At 30.6% G+C, this 15428-nt stretch overlaps 3 protein-coding genes across 28 annotated transcripts in view; 2 read left to right on the forward strand and 1 right to left on the reverse strand.

Annotated features, from left to right (window-relative positions):
* LOC113400110 (syntaxin-1A) overlaps positions 1-12373 on the forward strand; it is a 54917-nt gene extending 42544 nt beyond the window's left edge. The window contains exons 6-9 of one of the 8 annotated variants that reach the window (XM_064215647.1): positions 1044-1181; positions 1402-1512; positions 6738-6811; positions 8538-12373. In XM_064215647.1, coding sequence (XP_064071717.1) covers positions 1044-1181; positions 1402-1512; positions 6738-6811; positions 8538-8580 — 366 coding nt within the window. In that variant the 3' untranslated portion in view covers positions 8581-12373. Of the gene's footprint in view, positions 1-1043; positions 1182-1401; positions 1513-2217; positions 2353-2983; positions 3097-3515; positions 6541-6737; positions 6831-6986; positions 7082-8537 lie in introns of those variants that run through there. The other 7 variants (XM_026639540.2, XM_026639537.2, XM_026639536.2 and 4 more) reach the window with 7 other exon arrangements.
* A 996-nt stretch (positions 12374-13369) lies between these two features.
* On the forward strand, positions 13370-14560 carry LOC113400112 (DNA-directed RNA polymerase II subunit RPB11). Its single transcript, XM_026639545.2, has 4 exons — positions 13370-13555; positions 13627-13716; positions 13785-13959; positions 14457-14560. Exons 1-4 carry the CDS (start codon positions 13503-13505, stop codon positions 14490-14492), a joined length of 354 nt encoding a protein of 117 aa, XP_026495330.1. The 5' UTR covers positions 13370-13502; the 3' UTR covers positions 14493-14560.
* A 223-nt stretch (positions 14561-14783) lies between these two features.
* LOC113400108 (CAP-Gly domain-containing linker protein 1) overlaps positions 14784-15428 on the reverse strand; it is a 48341-nt gene continuing 47696 nt past the window's right edge. For all 19 annotated transcript variants that reach the window (XM_064215536.1, XM_026639518.2, XM_026639525.2 and 16 more), the window contains one exon: positions 14784-15211. In XM_064215536.1, coding sequence (XP_064071606.1) covers positions 15165-15211 — 47 coding nt within the window. In that variant the 3' untranslated portion in view covers positions 14784-15164. The remainder of the gene's footprint in view (positions 15212-15428) is intronic.

A 15428-nucleotide genomic window follows, 5' to 3' on the forward strand; every position in this document is an offset into this window, starting at 1 on the left:
TGAACGTAACCGTATCGAACCCCTAATAAATACTGACTACAATAAGTCGATTTGAACAAATTGTACTGGAATACTTATAAATTGTTTACTAATTTATTAGTAAAAGATATTTCGATAAATAGTTTCTATGTTTTATTAAGCCTGTACATAAATGTATTTCTTTTTGCTATCATTTTTGCTATCGATACTTGAATAAGGTTTCCATTTAAGAGAGTTTCTGCGAAAAGAAGATAGATGCATGTTTCCTCGCAAAGTTTTCCTCACTACAACACAAACGAGAAAGAGAACTCGAATATCATCAACATCTTGCCTTTATTACATTACTTTCAGGGCAGTGTGCAATCACCATTAAAAATATTTGGTAGACATTTGCGGTCTCTTGACGCCTATTGTTCTTAGGCATGCTTTTGCTAAAAGCGAAAGCATGCCTAAGATCAATTGTCGTCTATTCATCTCCTACGATATCCACGGATTGGGTAAAGTGACTACTCTGTCTGAACCACACGACTACAGAAAGAACTCGAACAACTCGACGTGTTTCATCGACTGAGAAATATCAGCATAATATATCTATATTAATAGTATTTATTTACCGCGTTTTCTTTTTCAATATATAAGATCCTGGCTTTTGTAAATATTGAGGAGCAAAAAACTTGGTAATGTTCAATGTCAAAAGATTAAAAACACTCAGAAGATCATCGGCCACGAAGGGTTCTTCTAACGTTGCTTATCGACGGTATTTCTTTTTCAAGATTGTTTTAGATGAAAAATCTTGCAATCGCTTTTCAAGTATTCCCGTTGAGATATTGTACGCAACACAACTGCTGACTTTGTTCAATAGCAATATCGAATCTCAAAATATCAAAGAAAGTTTTATTCAAAAAACCTCCGGTTCGATTTTTACAGGATTATTTTGTAAGCGATGCAAATTATTTTTAACTTTTGATTTGTTTTCATATTATTGAAAATTGTATTCACTTGTTTTATTTAAATTCATTAATAAGAAGAATATTTATTGTTAGAACACTTGTTAACATTTTCAGATAATAATGGAGACACAACAGGCGAAGCAAACCCTGGCGGATATCGAAGCGCGACATGCTGATATTATTAAGTTAGAAACATCGATCCGCGAGCTACACGACATGTTCATGGACATGGCTATGCTCGTCGAAAGTCAGGTCAAATATTTTATTTATTTCTTAATCAAAATGACAATAACAAAATATTCCTACGAATTATAATTTTAATCAAATGCAATAGGATTACCGAATTACTGGAGATTCAGTAATGAAGATGTACGAAAACTATGACGTAAAATGTTTTTCTCGGGTACTCGATAATAATGATTAGCCATTTATAAATAAGATTGTTGTCTAAACAAGCTCCCTATGGATACAGGGTGAGATGATCGACCGCATTGAGTATCATGTAGAGCACGCTGTGGACTATGTCCAAACTGCCACACAAGACACAAAGAAGGCCCTTAAATATCAGAGCAAAGCTCGACGGGTGAGTTCAAATTACAAAAGTGTCGGTTCATTCGTTGCTAATGCGTTTTCGTTTTGTTTGTCCTCATCCTGATTCCGTTCATGACCCTATTCCTCTTTCCTATCGTTTTGTTTCGTGAACGTTTAAATTTCCAACCCTGCATTTGTTTTGCGTCGACGATTCGGTGATTGGTTCACACCATGTTTTTATTTTACCTTCACTCACCTATGCATCTACGAATTGGCTTTCATTGTTGTATAATTAACTGTTCATGTGACTTGGACTAACAATCGATGGAAGTGGGCTTCTTAACTTAATCTAATTATTTGACTTTGTGTATGACTAATTTGTCTTTCATTTGGTGTGTGCGTTATTTGCCTCTTGTATATGGGTGCTATACGTTATAGAAAATCTTACTGTCTTTTTACTTGTTTCTATTAATATATTTATGTATATATCACATTCTTATTAACATACTTTTAACGACTTACCTTTTCAACGAACAATATCTGTATTAATTATGTTAACTGTTATAATTTGTATCACGTGACCTCTGTATGAACTTCGTATTGTTTTGGGCATTTTTTTTTCATTTTCATTTCTAACTATTTTAACATATATCGGATACTATAATACGGTTTGTGTAACATACTTACTGGGTATAAAAAACCGTATGAACCAATCGGCCGTGAGTGATGTTCGGTCGTGCGTCCCTTTTCCTCCCAGCGCCACTGACCTTAGCGCGAGCAGGGCGAACTGATAGATCGCGTCGAGCACCACGTGACCACGGCCACGGAGTACGTTGAGTCGGGAGGGGGCGAACTCGTCCAAGCTTACAAATGGGCGACGAAAGCGAGGAAGGTAATGAGAACAAATCAGATCGAATCAGATAAACTTAGTAGACAGCAAGATGACATTCTACTTAAATTCTGGCGCGGGAAATTAACAATACCAGTACAATATATTATAATATATTCTATCGATTCTTCGATTATTTTTGCTAAGGTCTCATATTATTTTTTTAAACGCATGTCTTATTTAAAATACAATCGAAATATATAGTTTATATTTATTTAACAGACAAATTTGTTTATAAGCTGGTTTTTTGGTTGCATAGCCTAAAGTTGCGTGCATGTATTTCGTTTATATATTCCGAGTGATGGTTTACAAATAGCAGTTTTGTTTTATATGTATATATGTGCTTTTAAACGTTACAGATTAAATTTATATTTATTGCAGATTGTGGTGTTGGTTTGAATTAGTATCAAAATCTATTTAATGCATGTTTTTTGTTCAAGTTTAGTTAAAGAACATTTTATTGCCATCTACATTAATATAATAAAGATAATGAAATCGCATGATAACAATTTATATATCTTTCACAATTACATTTTTAAATATGTTTAATTTGTTATGTGCCAACTACATGATCAATATTATCAAACGTATGACATAGACATTTTTTTTAATATAGTTTAGTTGCACATTTCAGAGCATGTCGCACAATAGTGTTCTCTCAGACCGAAAAAAAAGTAAACAAAATTATGGTCAACAAACGCGGTGGACTAGATGGTGGATAACCTTAAGAAAAATACAAAGCACGACGTAATTTCGATTTTTTTTTTTTAATATGTAAACTCTTTTCATGTCCAATTTAAAATAAATATTATACTAAGTGAATCATTCCGTCCATTTTAACAAACAAAAATAATACTACTTACTGTTTTCCCATTTTTGGGAGGCTTGTAAATTTGAATCAAAAAAATAAATAGTTTTGCAGTTATGATTTCATTTCATAATTTAATTATTAACATTTCAAAGCAATACAAATGAAACTTGCTTGCCGCTTTAATCGAAATTTTCGCCATTTTTTTTTATCTGAGATTGTACGTTGTCAAATTTTATTTTAATATATTTAAATGCATAGTATCCTATCATTATAATATTTTTATGAAATGGTAAAACATAATTATTTGTGCATTTATTGCTGACATTTTATTTATTTTTTTCTTTTGTCATTGCAGAAAAAAATCTTCCTCATAATATGCCTGTCTGTTACGCTGGTTGTTGTTATATTAATAATAGTGCTATCACTTACGCTGTAATAAACAGCGGATATGGGGCTAGTGACGTCATCGGGCCTCGAACACAATTTAGGACTATTGGTGCAAATAAACTGATATTCGTTACAAAAACAATGATATACTTATCACTAGCTGTAAGTGTTCATAACACAATCGAATTGTACTACGTGTTGTTTATGTAAACGACAAGCTTTCCATCGGGTACAGAAGTACCTTCATAGAATATCGATTTACAAAATTTAACAATGTGAATCGATTTTAAAAACGATAAAAAATCGATATGAATGATATGTTAAAAAGATTAATATGGCAGTTTGTGATTAAAACTGTATTTTATTAGTTTACTAATGAGATGTTAGTATTGCCAGATAGAAAAAAACAGCTGTCGTTTTTGGTTTGTATACATTTCAAAATATCATACAACGCTACTCACAGCAGTAGATGTACGACAATATGTGTAAAGTGCAATAAAAATATTGTGCTGTAGAATAAGTACTATTTAGATTTAATTGATGTACATATTTAATATATTTGGCGTTACCATATATGGATCTTGAGAATTGTAAATAACATAATCTTATATGCTCGGAATGTTACAAAAAATGCATCACTACAAATTTAATATATATTCATAATATTGTAAAAAATATATAAAAAATTAATCGATGTAACACATCTATATAATCGATTTATAAAATTAGAGAAATTCTCTTATTCATTTGTAACTTTGTGATCTTTTTTTCTCTATTTTATATCGAAATCAATTTATTTAACGATTCCTTCATCAATTTAGTTTGTCTTGTGCTGGTGCTTCAATGACAATACAAGAAGATTAAATATCCTTTAATTCATTGTTATACATTTGGTATCGCAAGAACAAACTTTTATATTGTTCTGAATATAATGTTATCTTGTCGTGTTAATGCTTAAAAAAAATCTTATCAAAATGTGTATTAAAACGAATGCATCATTATTATTTACAAACTATTTATAATAATTGAATGTAGTTTTTTATATATAATCGTGCTACGAATTAATAGACTTAATAATTATAAGGAATGTATATAATCTATTTGCAAACAACTTTGCGGGTTAAGTTTTTCTTTCTATTATTTTATTAATACTTTTTTTTTGTTATTTGTAATCAACATACGTTCGAATTGTACGATTCAACTGATCCTCCTTGTTTTCTTAGCGCATAAGATATTTGAAGTTTCTCATTGATTGTTAACACTTTCACTGCGTTCGAAACAGTACTATTTGTTGTTATTTATTACAATGATATAAAAAAAACCAGTATTCAAATTAAGTTAAGTCTTTTAATATTTTTCTTTTCTCGTTAAACAGCAATTGTTAAACTATCGATAGTTAATCGATACATCATATAATCGATATTATTAATAATCGTTGCGAATTTTATTGAAGAAGATGAAAAATATTTTGTTCCAAATTTGATATCAACGTCGTTACTAAAGATTACAGATTTAATTAGTCGAATTATAAAACCGATTTTTTTGAACTTAAGTTCTCTCGACCTGTTAATAATATTTATAACTGTAATAAAGTATGTCTTATAAAATGACATCTGTATACATCCTATTTCTGGCCTAAGACCCATCCATTGTCAGTAAAGCGTTTTTGTCAATATGAATGTATATGTACTTTATTATTATTAAGACTATAATGAGAGTAGAAAGTATTACATATATTATAGAGTAGTATTGATTGACTATCGATATTTTGCTGGTTTTGTTTTCTGTATTTTCCCAATAGTTTAATGTAGCAAAGATTTTTTGAATTGGTTTTGTCGTATGAAAGTAACTAGAGCAATATTATTATATCCATCGTATGTAGTTTTGATTTCATATTTATTGTACATCACTTATTGTTATCATAATGAGCTTTATTTATGTTTAAATGACGCAGTGCCTGGATGAAATATTTTTAAAAAGGTTTGAAATGTTTCTATTGTTACACAAGTTTTTTCAGACGGAAACGAGAATTTAAATGAAACAACAGCTTATACTTGGGTTTGATAGTTAATATGCGAAATATTTTCACGACCTTTTAGTAGTCGTGATATCTTACAAGTGAATTTCAGATCCGTTCAATCTAAACGTTAGAACTGAATTTTAATTTATTTTATAATATGTTATGTGTAATTAATACATTTTTATGAATGATATCTATCAACAATTCAAAATATTTTTGCTATTTCTTAATGATCCTTGAAAATATTAACCATATATAAATTTGTAAATAGTCTCACTCATTCAAAGCGTTTTTTTGTTATTATTCCAATTTTAAAATTTAGTTTTTTTTTTTTATTATCGTTGATATCAATTTTATTTCTTGTGTATAATTTCAACGTTAATATTTTCTTGGTCGACTTTGTTTACTACTTGCATATATATAAAGTACTTACATTTGTAACAATATTACTATCTAGACATCATTATAATATTAGATATAAATTATTCCTTAACAGTAATATATAAATGTATAATCTTGCTATATAATTTGCATTTAACTTGAGCATTTTATCGGGTATCAATTGTGAATTATAATAAAATGTAACTGAACGCACATTCTTTACAATATTATTATTTCATGCTATTAAAGTGATGTACGTTTTATTTAAGTAACTGTGATTTAAATGTGTACACGATCGCGGAAATTGTCTAGTTCGAAGTCAGTAGTGCAGTGTAGACGCAGCTTTGTCACTTACGTTTTGTTTAAGACTGTAAAACATTATTTAATGCCATCGTCATTTTTATTATGTAAAACATTTACTTAATTCGCGTACACAAATACCTTAATAATAAGTACCTACTATTTATGTTCGCCCTTTAGGGGTCATTACAAAGTTGTTCATACTTGTGTATTCAGAAATATTAATGGAGTTGTAAATATGTTTTTGTCTAAACATTTTAAAGAATTACATTTATTTATTTTATTTCGATTATATTTTTTGTTTTTTTATTTTTTTTTTTCAATTTTCCTCTACCCGATAGCGAGGCAAATGACGCACCCTACCCATGTTATCAATCACCGAAGCCGATCGTTTTATTATTTGTTCATATAATTTGTAAGAAGCGATGTGTCCCGGCCGTCCGAGGGCACGTATAAAGCGTACTGTTGCATGGTCACTCGGCACGACAGAAGAAGATCATGATCCTAGTGTGCCTGCTCATACTCGGCCTCGTGGTCGTCGGCTACGTGTCTAGCTACTTCGTGTGAAGGCGCTCGCTCGCTCGCCGACCGCCCAATGCTCAAAGGTAAACTCCGACGCAGCGAGCGCCGCACTCCGACGTCTGGATCGCGTCCGCCGACGCTTCTGGAACGTTCGAAGTTCGCGCGCTCGCCTTCGATACTAGTCACTAATGCGTGTTGTGTTTGTCCATTGTGCAGAAGAAGATTATGATTATGCTGTGCCTGCTCGTGCTCGGCCTCATTGCGACCGGCTACGTGTATAACACATTCTTCTAAACGGTTCAAGGGGGCAGGTTTGAAGCGCAATATCTCTGGGTTTCCATAGACAGCATCCATAGTTAGAAATTTTATATCGTCATCGAGTAGAAGTATTTCGGTATTTACATATGTAACGACATTCTCGCTTCCTTCTTGAGAATCGTTTATCGCATCTGCAGCTGAATGATTGGAATCAAAATGTAGACATCATTATTGGGATTCAAATTTGCATGTAGCAATCAATTATGGAGTATGAGCATCTAGGATACAAACCATGTATTATGTTTAAGGATATCGTTTAATATTAACAGTTCTGGTCTACTGATGTTGGTGCGGAAAGTGTCAGATCTATCCACAATGAGTCGGTGCAGTTACTTAATTCGGTTTGGTCGACAGTATTTACTGATTTTATATTGGTTTTCAATTTTAAGATTCCTTAGCGCAGCAGAAAATATTAATTCTTCAAGCACAGTGTTGACTGTTGTGTTTTCAGGGCATTGTTCTAGTTAATTTAAAAACCTTTTCCTAAACCTAGTCATAAAATAAATTTAAATGAAGTTTTAATCATTTTAGGTGTCGTTTATAATTATAAAATTAATTAATATGACTAATTAAATAAGGTTCTATTGTCCCCGTACCCCCTTAATTTAAACTACCTGTCAAAGTGACATATAAAAAAACAGAGCTTTTAATTATTAAAACACTACCTATTCAATATACACGAGTATTAATGAACTTGACCATTGAATGTTTTTATTTTGTTTTTAATTAAAACATGTATTTATACACAGCTTTAAAATGATATTCTATTATGAAACTCTTCCAGCACTCTCCATACTTATCTCCGGCACCTTTTTAGCTATTTATATATTTCTTGGACTCTGATACCTTTTCTCTAATACACTTTGTACCACGCTATTTCGTTATTTTTTTTCCACACCGCACCTATAAATTCTTATATCCTAGTTTATTTGCATGAACTTCTTCAGATGCTTAAACAATATCCACATACTGTATTAATTAGTACTTTATATATAATAATAATTGAATATTTGCTATAATATATATATTTATAATAGGTCTAGGTCATTACGAAAGTATATAGGTATATTTTAGTCATACATAGTAACGAGTAAATATGTTGAACACAAATAGCTCATTAAATACATATACATATTTATATATGTATAGTTGAAGTATTCAGTTAAATAATTTATCGTAGCCGAGAAGTAGTTAATGATTTAGTATAAGCAGTCGCTATAATTAATAAAATACTATAATCTTTTAATTTATCTTACAATTAAATACAATAACATACATAGAATATGATATACATAATATTTACATCTGCACAATGACGTATCAATTATAAATAAACCCTTTTTTTTAAATACCTGATAATATTAAATTAAAATATTTTTTCTTTTTTTTAACATTTTCGAAAATAATAATCTTCCTAACATTCTACGTGTGTCAGGTAATTTTCTTTAGACTAATCCCAAGTTACCCCTTTCGCAGGACAGTGAAGCAATGAAACAGATAATGCAACAATTTGGTGCCTGCATCCCGCCTGGCAATCAACACCTGTCTGCCGAATTCATCACTAACATACGCTCTTATTATTTATCGTTAGAATTTTTATTAATAAGGTTCAAATTATATTATATTATCATCTGAATTATATCGTCCCGCCTGGGGCAGTGTTTAGCTGTTATCTTGTTGAATTTTGGTCATTATCAAGTAATCATTGACCGCTAATTATTCCGTAAATGTTGCTAGCAAAAATATAGTTATCTATTTAATCGTTATTTTTTTTATTACTGTATTATGCAACCTTTTTACTCACTTATAATACTTATAAGAAATATGATGATTTTATTTTAAAATTTCAAAGTGTTTTTTAAATAGTTTATAGTAACTTAAAATGTGTTATTGTAAATACGAGTACCGTGCTCCGTTCGTGTTATCAAAAACATCTTGATTTTAGGTTTTTAATATTTTTAAAAGGTTGCAAAAATTATTCTTCATTCAAACATTTTATAAACAGTTAACCATGAATATTATATCTAGAAGGTACAGAACATGTTTAAGTAGTTCTTGTATAACGATATTTAAACAATACTCTCAAACCGTACTCCGTATCAAGCTCCTAGTTTACTTGCCTTCAATAAACAACATATTGCCTGAGGAATTAGTCGTAATACGTTTATATAATAAGTAAAAAGTTGGTTAAACTGATTGAAAGCTTCGCGGTTAGTAGCGAGTTCAGACATGGTATGTCGGTCCATACCTGTGATACAATCTTTAATATCCATTAACAACTACATTATAATAATCGTCATTAAATTAATTACAATCAGTATTTTGAAATTGTGTAGTGGCGAAGATTGGGTGCCACGGTTTTTTCGAGTTCAGACTGCGAATGATTTCTTACGGGAAGTCGTATCGAATAGTATATTGGATTATCGGTGTACGTGAACGACACATAGGGCACGCGATTGGAATGACGGTAAGGCGGCGGGAGATGATCGAACGAAACAATATTTGTACTCCAGTAAAATACAAAAATAAAAATAAATGTTATTCTCTTTTACATGGTTGGATATATTGTGACAGTTATTTGATTTTCCGAATATTACAACTGTTCTGAACGATCTTCGTTACAGATAAAATATATCAATATTTCGATTATTCGTTGATGTAGACGCGGTGTAAATGGCGCCCGATGATTGGTCGGCCGAATGTCCGCAGTGTTATCGTTGCTCCCGCGGCCAACCGTAAAAAAGCATATCGTGCCGCGTGCCGTCGCCGTAGCAATAATGATGTTCGACTACAATTTGTAAAATTGTTTTAAAACTTTCGAATGTGTGATAGTAGATGCAGTTGTTGTTTAGTTAATTCTAACATGTAATAATAATTATAAATTAATTGTTATCGTGAGTGTAACATTTATTATCAAGTAAGATTTCATTATAGTGAATATGGTCACTTTTGATGCTTACGTACGATCAGATATAGACGAACGGATGGGAAGACGTTTGTGTTTTCTTTGTTTTACTTAACATTTAAGATGCTCTTCGTTGTACAGTAAAACATAATGTAGCAGTTTTAGCTAGGGTAAATTTTTTAATAAATTAAAATTACCGTCTTCAGCAATATAAGTGTAGCATATCGAGCAGTTTTCTTTTTAAAACCGAACACATTAGAAAACGACTTCTCGAAAATTTAAGCACTAAAATGTTACAGTTCTTAGCGTTTTCCTAATATAATAATAATAATATATTTGCGTGAATAATAAATATATTATAGTGAGATTTCCGAGGCGTGCTGTTAATATAAAACATTTCGAGGGGTGATGGGGATTGGGCAGTAAATAACGGTACTAAATAACCCGAACCCCGTCGCGTCCTCGAGTCAAATAGTGACCTATGTTCGGTCGCATATATAAGGAAATGAAGCAATGTTAATTTAAACATTAATAGCATAATTAGATTTTTATCCTTAAGAGTAGGATTTCATCTAGTTGCCTTCGTAATAGTAGAGAAATTAGGTGATACCTTTTTCTCGTTAGCTTTATTATAAAGTGGTGAGGCCAGTCGCATGTCTATTCGCCAGTCAATTGTCTCGCTTGTCGCGCCGGACGCGTCGTGCGCCCGCTTCTCACCGCTGTTTCCTCTATCGTGTACGTGTATTTACATCGCATTCAATCTAGCTAGATGCATCGTCTCATCGTATCTAGGCTAAGTATAACAATGGCCTCGGAGCGAGGCCGTGTACCTGACACCAATCTAACATTAATGAATTTAGTGAAACTCAATGCGCCCGTGCGCGCAATATTACGCTTTTATGCAAACGTACTTTCGCACAAGTCACTCGAACGGTGCGGAAGCTGCCGTTTCTGGATTCGATCCGGTTGATCCTGTACTCATTTGTAATATATTTTAGAGGTAGTCGAAACACAAATTCTAGTCAGCTTTCATTGATCTCTATTATTCCGATAATCTTAATCGTAATTACAGTTATATTCTTCTGTTACTAGTATATACTGTAAGTGAGGTTCTCGTGTTCAAACGCCGACAGCGGGAATCGCACGCGCCTGAGGTCCATCCCATGGGCTACTCCTCAGAGTCTGACCAGGTCGCTTTCGATTCCCGCCTGCCAGATATATATATGCGTTCTAATCAATCTTAATAATATTATAACGCATAGATATTTTCATAATCAATAGTATGCATATTGTTATTGGATTGCTAATTTTGTATACCTACGTACACAATTAGTATAGTTTATATACTTATGTGTCAATTCTTATAGCGTTTTATTACATTAACAGAAAATAGATAGTAAGTGTTAAAATAATCCGACTAACAATGTTGTTTATCAAGCTATTTTAAACTAATTATGTTATATTTCTGTTTATTAAATAAAATCATTGTTTTAATGAAGTATGCGTTACTTTGGATTATCAAAGATATGCAGTCTTCATATTGTCTAACAAAAATCTACATAATCATAAGTATGTAATTGTATTTATCTAATTCGAATTGGTAGCCCTTTTAAAAGACTTGAAATCGTAATTCTTCTAAAATAATGTTCTTGCTTTGTGAATTTATCAGACAACGAACACATTCCAAGTATTATATATAATATAAGCATATCTGTAATAACAAATTCACTTTCAAATTTGCAATTAAATCATTCGTGAATCGATTGTGATGATAATGCCATTCCACTTTGCTATTTATATTTCTGATATTTAAATTTGAACATTAATGTGTGGGAAATCTTTGTGGATTTGTCCATTGGGCAAAAGGGTTTCGTCTACGTTAAGATGTAGGCTCTTGATCATAGAACCCTAATGCCTAACAGTAGAGTCGCTAGACAAGAATTCGTAGTTTAAACTCTTCACAAAACTCGAAAGTTCGCGCTTCGTTCTTTTAACGTATTGATGTTGCTTGCCGTTAAATAATGTCAAACATTGAAATTAAATAAAAAGTATATAATAATTAAACCGTGTTATTTTGTACATGTTTAGTCGAAATTGTTAAAATAGTTTAGTTCTTAGTTTTTATGTTTATATATTTATATTATGTAAAAAAGTAAATACTTATATGATTGAAATATCCCCCCTTTATGGCAAATTTCTTGTAATCTTGTAAAGGAATATTTATTACCGTTCAAAAGTAATGTATTAACGAATTAACAGTGAGGTTCTGGATACACGTTGTAAAATTCAAGTTAGATTGGTTTTATAGTCATTCTGTATGTAGGTTATCAATCTGAAATTTTCTCATAATTATAAAATAAACGGTGTTTTCTGCTGTGAATGTGTTTTTTATTTACTTATTAAGGTTTTCACCTGTAAAATAAAATATACTCTATTCCAACCATAAGAGGAGAAAAGCCATATAATCAACATTTGACTGTAAATTGATGAGATATCATTGATTGAGATCTTGATTAATCTATGATATTCATTATGAATTTGCAAAATAATGGCGTTTTGAACGTCGACGAAACTGTTATCGGAATTTTGGACGTAAAATTAAAGTGGATATAAGTAGTTTAGTGGAATATTGTTGGAATATTGTATTATTAACTAGTTGTGCACGCGACTTCGTGCACGTTTCAATTTAACAAAAAAGCTATTGTTGTAGTCTAAGGTTACTCCTTATTACATCAGCTATCTGCCAGTAAAAGTCCCGCCGTTCCAGAGATTCGCTGGAATAAACAGACACAAATTGAAAAAAAGAATTACTTATATGTACCGTATATACATACATATGCATTTACTAAAAAGCGGTTATTTTAATATTACAAACAGACACTCCAAGTTTACTATATGTATAGATAAATATATATTAATCATAAACTCCTTGTAGTGCACAATATAGCGGAGTTATTAGCAAATCGAATGAAATACGTAAATCTAAGGTTGTTGATCTTTATTCCTACTTCAAAAATAAACTTATAATGCAGAATCTAAATAATTCTGTGTGTTTGTGTCAAAGTCTGAAAAAGGCCAGCTTTTAACATTTGTGCAATTTATTTGGCGCTAAAACCAAAGTCGTGATGTGCAGCGTGCTGTATTCCTTTTTGCAGAATATATAAAGCATAACCGCTCGGCTTACTTTGAATCTTCGTGTACAATGAGATCAGCCAATAGTTTTAAGATTACAATAAATCTATCATTAAAATGTAATGTATTGATAATGTTTTTTTCAATATGGAAAAAATAATAGAAAATTCAATAACGTTAAAAACTTTAAATGGCCATAATTTTCACTGATGGACATTGACAGTGACACTGACAACTTGACAAGTAGTTTTTGACATTTATTCATATAAACTGTTTCTTGTATGCCGACTCCATACATTCGCATTTACTGCGAAATAAATAACTGTTATTACGCCTTTATTTATATAATAGTTTGTTATTACGTTTGATCTTACACTATGAACGCACCACCTACCTTTGAATCATTTCTTTTATATGACGGTGAAAAAAAGTGAGTAAATAAATATCTTGTTCATTTAATAACAGATACTTTGTATAGTAATAAAACTAACATTTTTTTAGAGTTCAGAAAGAAGAAGATACGAAAGTTACGAATGCTGCAATATTTACAGTTAATAAAGAGGACCACACTTTAGGAAATATGATAAGACAGTAAGTAAAATAACTAAATTATGAAGCAATAACAAGTTTGAGGTTATTAAATTATTTTTTTATTATAGCCAACTACTTAAGGACCCGAAAGTTCTATTTGCTGGATATAAAGTGCCTCATCCATTAGAACATAAATTTGTGCTGCGTATTCAAACAACATCAGATTACACACCTCAAGAGGCTTTTATGAATGCTATCACAGATTTAACGTCTGAGTTGTCACTTTTTGAAGAGAGATTTAAAGTGAGTATTGTTATCTTCTAATTATTATGTCTATTTAAAGTATGAGAAATTTAACAATACCTTTATGCTCCTAGTGTTCCAATCACAGGAGGAGTAACAAGTAGATAAAAATACTTTGACATGATATCATTGGTCTTGATATCTTAAATAATGTATTATATTCATTCCGGTTCGTGAATAGAATCATGTTTTAATGTATTGTATTATAAATAAAGACTGATCAAGTATTGTTTGTAATGCATAAAATTGTAGAGATATTTGTAAAACACTTGGGAGATATAAATCTATTGTAAGTTGTCTCTGCTCCTTTGGTTGAAATACGTTACTACTATAAGTAGCTTAATTGAGACTTTTAAAACTTTTAAAATATTGCAATTACCATTCGATACTTTTTTTCTTTTATAGGAAAATAAAGTAACTTTTAAAACTAAATGAGAATAATATTAATAAATACTATTGAAATTGAAAAATATATCTCATCAGTTTTTTTTTTTTAGGAAGCTATCAAGGAGAAGAAAGATGGTTTGGATTAATTTTAGCTATTTGTCCACTAGGTTAAGAATTAGATAAGTATTAAATAAATTCAGAATATATTTCGTAACATTTTTTTTATTAAAAAATATTTAGTAAGTCTGTCCTTGATGTTGTTTTCAAAAATATTTTTAAAGTAAAAGCGTAATTAATAAAATATAAACAAATAAGGATGTAAAATATTTATTTATTCTATTTTAATATTAAATAGAATTTTTTTTTCTGTAAACATTAGAAGGATGATTGGAAGGATTTTGTCTGTATTATATTTTTATATTCAATAAAACCTAAAATATTTTGAATCAATTTATTGTTATTACAAAATTGTGATAATTTTGGTGTTATCAGTACTTATTTGAAATGATAATGTAGTGAAGCCAATATATTTAAAAAAAAACCATGATTGTGATGGAAATTGATTTGTGCCGATTAAGCAATTTCTCAGTATGCATTATATCTGGATAATGCATAAGAGCAAAATCAATACCATTTCCCTTTTACCTTAAAACATGCTAAAATAACTTAAAAGGTGCTCCTTATTTACAAAACATTTTCCTATTTAATTAGCTAGTAAAACAAGCCATACCATATTCATGGTAAACAATAAATAATACCTACTTGAAACAAATAACAGTAACAACGGTAACATTAATACTAAAATTAATAAATAGGTATTAAAATGTTTCTTCTTCATCACAGTTCTCCGTTGCATGCCCAAAAACTGCAAAAAGAAATGTCACTTTATTACAAAGTGTGTCACTTATTTTAAGGTAAATTAGATATAATTATAGAGGTGTGTTCAATCAATTATTATGATTGCCTTGTTGGTTTAGTAGCTAGCTTTTAAGGCAGCCAATCCCTAATTTATTTGGGATTACATCCCTAAATTATTTGGGATAGGTTGGGACATTAAAAAATTATTGGATATTTCTGTTTAC

The sequence above is a fragment of the Vanessa tameamea genome, chromosome 8 (genome assembly GCF_037043105.1).
Source record: "Vanessa tameamea isolate UH-Manoa-2023 chromosome 8, ilVanTame1 primary haplotype, whole genome shotgun sequence".
Lineage (NCBI taxonomy): Eukaryota > Metazoa > Arthropoda > Insecta > Lepidoptera > Nymphalidae > Vanessa > Vanessa tameamea.